Genomic DNA, 6070 nt, shown 5'->3' with positions numbered 1-6070 from the left:
TCTTGTTAAACATTTCATTACCATAATTTGCCGTGGAAAAATGTATCCAAACATCAAAAGTTATACAACCTTCTTTACTTTATTCCTAGTTAATTCCAAACACTTTCATCTGATTTCCCCTTGCACCTTCAGACAGATAGCATTATAACCATTGTGGTGACCCGCTCCTCAATGTCTCGGGGTTCAAGGTATGTATCACCCTTCGGAGTCGGGGTTAAGCCGAACTCAGCATTTATTACAATGAACTCTCAAAACAGGGAACACAACTATACATAGGGTCTCCGTGAGCCTCTATTCGGATGTGGTCTCGAGCGCTTCCCTCGTGCCACTCACTCCTGTTCTTCCCTGTCGTCAGCTCTCGTGCTCCTTTTACGATGGCCTCCTTCTCCTCCCTCCGGCCAGGTGTCCCCTATCTCGCTGATTGGGGGGAGAAAAGTGATGCTCTCTGTCGCCGGTTAGTGGGTGGTGGTGGTATACGCCGTCCATGACTACACCTTGGACCCACCCGAGCCGAGGTTTGAGGAGCGGGATGCCACACCATGCATATACTGCCACCATTTCCCTGACTTCTTTATCAGGCAAATTGCTTAAAATGTCTTGCATACTTGCAGACATGGCCACTCCCCCCCCCCCAAACCCCTTCCCCTGTATTGCAAATCAACCAGCCTGGCTTACATCACTAGACTAGTCGGTGATGTAAGATAATGATGTTGCTGTGGCCTTGGTTCCTCATCCTTCAGTGGGGTGATAAGAGGAGGAGGAGAGGCGAGATACGGTTGTCTGCCAGGCCAAGGTCTACAAACAAAGCAGGAATCCAACCAAAAACACGTCCTTGGATCCCTACAGTCCTGGGGCAGAAGTCACCATCAACACAGCCAAACTTAACCAGTGCAAGTGATACTCCTGTATTGTACACCTTACATTATATTGGAAGGGTTTGTATTGTATTAGTAAATTAAACTAGACTCCACTACACATTTTTACAACCACTTCTACTATTAATCACTATTTGACCAGCCATGATGCTTGCTATTAATCACTAGAAGGAGGGAAACCTTGTTCTCTGTCTCAGATAACCCATCACCTTGAAACTGTTCTTTACAGCCTTGAACAGAACCAATGTAGTCAAGCACTTTTTTATGAAGCTTACATTTCTGAAAAGCTTCAAATGTTCTGGTTATTGAATATCAGATGTCAATTTCAAAGCATGGCCTTTTCTCATCCTCTACCCCCAATATCCTGTCATGAGCTTTAAAGAGAAGGGGATAACATAAATACTTACAGTATATAGGTATGGATAGACGTTGGGTATCAAACCTAGTACCCGAATAACCCGGTTTAATGCCCAATAAGGCATTTATCTGGAGTTCCCAAAGTATCTGCATCTGCTAAATTGTAAACATAGCCATCACTGGACTGGCTTTCTCAGTAGAGATTTACTGAAAGCTTTAATAAAGTTAAAGTTGACAGTCACTCATATGTCATTGCTATCCTAATGAGCCCTTTGTCTGAATGATCTGTACACCAAGACAACGTATCTGGCCCGGGATGCCCTTGGTAGATACAAAACATACACAAGTGGTGCGCTCGGAGTGTTTGGCTCTAGACTGCAACACATTCCTCCACCACAGGGGGACAGAGGGACTGTCCTTCATGCTCACTCTGGGACAGAGATGAATAAAAGGAGCAGGCCACAACGGGAGCGAACAGAGGTCCCAGAAGCACTCCTTGGCTTGTTTAGCAGCAGCCGGAGGAATCCCAGCAGTGGTACAGAGACAGAGGAACCCTTTTCACCCATCACCAAGCTGTCAGTCCTGGGAAAGATACACTGAGCTGCAAAGGCTGGACGACCGACGAGGAGAAAAAAGGAGATCAGGGAGACAAGGAACGAGGGGGACCACAGCCAGGGTTCTGATTCCAGGTGCATGGTTCGCAAACACTACGTTTGTGGGTACACTCGTCCAGGGTCATACTGAGCGCGTGCGGGCCAGGGATGTCTCTGAGTGGGGACGTGTGTCTGGTGACTGGGGCGGGGGGGTTTCTGGGACGGAGGCTGGTCAAGCTGCTGCTGGAGGAGGAGAAGCTAGCGGAGATCCGTCTGCTGGACCAGCACATCCAGCCTCAACTCCTACAGTCTCTGGAGGGTAAGACATTATTTAAATTGAATGTGAATTGGAAACCAGCTCATAGCCATAGGTCTAGATGGAGGCAAGACCTATGGCATTTAAAATACCTTAGAGGTGAACAGGAAAGAGACGTAGATGCTGATGAGCTAATTCCTTAAATATCTTGTCTACATAAGGATGTTAAACCAATGACAGGAAGTACAGGGTGTTTTTTTATGTTGTCTTGTCCAAATCCATACACCTCAAAAATCTGTCCTGATGGCTGAAACTTTCTTGCTTGAATTGTCATTTAATCGTAGTTAAATCAGAGGCAAGCATTAGGCAATAAGCATGTTTTTTTATTTGTTGTTCGGTTGTTGGCAATTTCCTCATATATCCACTGTCAAGTTAATCTGCATTTTCAGTAAAACCACGTTCAATATTGATCTTCATCATCTATTAATCCTCAGTATTTGGTTGAGCTCTATCTCTGCCAACCAAGCCATATTGCCTGTGGTGACTGTGTTCCTACTGTCTGTGTCCCCAGAGGCCCGGGGTGAGACCCGACTGAGTGTGCTCGAGGGGGACATCAGGGACAGTGACCTCCTGGTCCGAGCGTGCCGGGGCGTGTCCGTGGTCTTCCACATTGCATCGCTCATCGATGTCATCGGGGCGCTGGACTACAGCGAGCTGTACACCGTCAACGTTAACGGTACTGCATTGTATCGACCCCTCAAGGCTTTCTTTCGCCTCATAGTCGCAGATAACTGACGCAATTCAGAACTGGATTCCATTCCATTTCTGAAAGGGGCCCACAATGACTTTGAGTGTCAAAGAAATTATAGCAATGGGCCCTATTCAGGCCCGGAGTGGCTAATCGGGAGGGGGGGCACCCCCTAGTGGTAGGAGCCTCCACCCCCAACCCCCCTGTCAGGACTCCTTGTCCCCCCCTCCCGTCAAGACCTATGCGCAGGGGGCCGGCACAGGCCTGAGACGCCCGGGCTGAAAAAGGGTCCCACTCCGGCCTTGGCCCTATTCACATAGCGGCCATCTTCTTATGGATAATAAACGATACGAACCAACAGCTAACCAATAGCTTACCAAAAGATAATAACCAAAGGAAAAGAACCAAAGGATATTAACCAATAACCAATAGGTAATAACAAAAACATATAGGTAATAACCAATAATCTATATATATTAAATAATCAATAACCAAAAGATAATAATCGATGATGTGTTCCTAGGCACCCAGCTCCTGTTGGAGGCGTGCGTACGGGAGAACGTCGTCTCCTTCGTCTACACCAGTAGCATCGAGGTGGCGGGACCCAACCCCGCCGGGGACCCCGTCGTCAACGGCGACGAAGACACGGCCGAAGCCTCCACCCTCAAGTTCGCCTACAGCCGGACCAAGAAGGAGGCGGAGCGCCGGAGCCTGGAGGCCAACGGCGAGCGTCTGCAGAACGGCGGCCGCCTGGCCACCGTCGCCCTCCGGCCCATGTACATCTACGGCGAGGGCTGCCGCTTCCTGCTGGGCCACATGGCCGACGGCATCGCCAACCGCGACGTGCTATACCGCACCTCGGCGCGCGAGGCCCGGGTCAACCCCGTGTACGTGGGCAACGCCGCGCTCGCCCACCTCCAGGCGGCGCGCAGCCTCCGCGATGTGGACCGGCGCGCCATCGCCGCGGGCAACGTCTACTACGTCTCCGACGACACGCCCCCCGTCAGCTACAGCGACTTCAACCACGCAGTGATGGCGCCGCTTGGCTTCCGCATCCAGGAGAAGCATATGCAGCCGTTGTGGCTGCTGCATGTCATTTGCTTCCTGCTGGAGGTGCTGCGGTTCTGTCTGCAGCCCTTTAAGCACATCGCCCCGCCCCTCAACCGGCAGCTGCTGGTGATGCTCAACACGCCGTTCAGCTTCGGCTACCAGAAGGCCAAGAGAGACCTGGGATACGCCCCCAGGTACACCTGGGAGGAGGCCCGCACACGCACCGTGGAATGGCTAGCCGACCAGCTGCCAAAGGAGAGGGAGCGGCTCAGGGCCAAGTAGCTCCTCGCATGTGGTCAATAATAGAGGGATCCTGGATGATGGTCAAGAAAAGTCACCGCTTCAGTCTCAAAGGGCTTCAAAGGCCCACGTTATACGACACCCCGCTATCTTGGAGCCTGCAAAAGCGCTCCCCAAACCCCAAGAGAAGAAACACTGGGAAGGAACACAGGAGAGGAAGCCAGCCTTCCAGAGACTGTAAGGAGTGCGATAGTAATTGAATGGGCACACTGTGTAGCCACACATAGTAGACATATTTAAGAACAAAGGTAAAAGTTTGATTACAATTTTAGAAAGAGGTTATTAATGAATTCACACTCAATCATGAATATGGGCTATGTCTTTATTCTGCTTGTCAAAAATCTATTTGTTTCACTGTTTGAATTCAAGCTATTAAAAAAGCACTTGCACAATTCTTTATTTTTAAGCGTCTTGAGAGACTCCCTAAATACGGTCACTTCTGGGAGTTTGCTGCCACCTATGGGTTAAAAAACAGCTGAAGGCTGAAGGCACCTCCACACATTTCGAAGTAAACTCGGTGTGAGGGTTTTTTCAAAGAAAGACAGTTGAAGGTACGTAAAGGTCAACGTCTCACAAGATGACTCATCATGTGCACAGGCTTTTCACATCAACCTGGCTTTCCCTGCCTCCATTGACTGCTGAACATTAGAACAAATTAGATGAATTTGCTTCCTTGGATGGATTTTAATGGAATAAATAGCTGTAGTAGAAAAAGTGACCTAGTGCTCTGTTATATATGTCTTCTATTGTCTTGAGCCAAGCAATCAATTTTAACTGGAACAATTTCAATACTGTGGTCAATAAAGGATGAGGATGTGGATGATGGTTTATCTTACTGAGAGACGTATGGCGGTAGCCTGTGGCTGGTCGATCGGCTGTGTTAGCGGCGAGCCCTGTTGGTCAGCCTGGACCATCTCTGCCAACACATGAGAGACTCTGAACATGTAACCAAAGAAACAACAGTTCAGGAAAACACACGTGGGAGCAGAGCTAGTACTGCTAGTGTGCCACACACACACACACACACACACACACACACACACTCACACTCACACAATTTATAATATTTTTCTAATGTGCTTCTATGATTTACATTTTACAAGTACACGCATAAGGAAGGCTATTCCAGGACTGGGACAAGCAGTGCTGAATCTGTCATAACCACAACAAAGGAGAAATGGATTTTTTTTGTATTGCATATTTTTTTGTATTGCATATAACTTCAATCAATGCAGTATTATACATATTAGTTATGGAAGAAATTTTGCCAAATTACCCCAACTTTTTATTGCAGTGTATCTCTTTATCTAATCTAGTCTCCCAGATGTTAGGGGCTATGACAGGTGAGTCATCTCTGGGGCAGGGCATCGGAAGGGAAGTACTGCTGGCCCAGCAGCTCTGAGTAGCATGCCCTGCTGTCTAGCACCACTGTAATTCCCTGATTCATCTGGTGATACCATGCTAGAGAATAACTTCCAACAGCTGAGCTAGCAGGGGGGGCACAGAGCTGGTTCTGCTGGGGGTCGGCCGCAAGAAGCGGGGGGAGATGTAGCTCTGGTCTGGGATACTCTCTGAGGAAACCCTTCCGCTGCAAGGCAATCTGGTGTACTATCCATGGGAAGTCACCAAAGGAAATGTTTCATTCAATGTATCCCAACATCCCCAAAGTAAAAATGGTGAGCAAAAAAAGGGAGGTCTTGCAATATTGGGAGTTGAGCAACCCAATGCTCCCCTAGGTCGGCATCCCGGTCACAACAGGTCAGAAGTGTGGATGAATCGTTGTAAGTCGCTTTGGATAAATGCGTCTGCTAAATGCCCTAAATTTACATTTAAATGTAAATGTGGAAGTGGCAGAGGCTGTTGAGGATCGCAGAGTCTCGGCTTAGACACT

At 48.5% G+C, this 6070-nt stretch overlaps 1 protein-coding gene across 1 annotated transcript; it reads left to right on the top strand.

The window, feature by feature from the left end:
* Nucleotides 1–1993: 1993 nt before the first annotated feature.
* hsd3b1 (hydroxy-delta-5-steroid dehydrogenase, 3 beta- and steroid delta-isomerase 1) lies at nucleotides 1994–4161 on the top strand (the record flags this gene model as incomplete). The annotated part of the gene is made up of 3 exons (XM_079734013.1): nucleotides 1994–2144; nucleotides 2653–2817; nucleotides 3353–4161. 3 exons carry the CDS (start codon nucleotides 1994–1996, stop codon nucleotides 4159–4161), a joined length of 1125 nt encoding a protein of 374 aa, XP_079590139.1.
* Between the last annotated feature and the right edge of the window lie 1909 nt (nucleotides 4162–6070).

This window comes from Pollachius pollachius (assembly GCF_949987615.1).
Source record: "Pollachius pollachius genome assembly, chromosome: 3".
In the NCBI taxonomy this organism is placed as follows: Eukaryota; Metazoa; Chordata; class Actinopteri; order Gadiformes; family Gadidae; genus Pollachius; species Pollachius pollachius.
The sequence above is the reverse complement of the archived record's forward strand: the minus strand, read 5'-3'. Positions and strand labels throughout refer to the sequence as shown.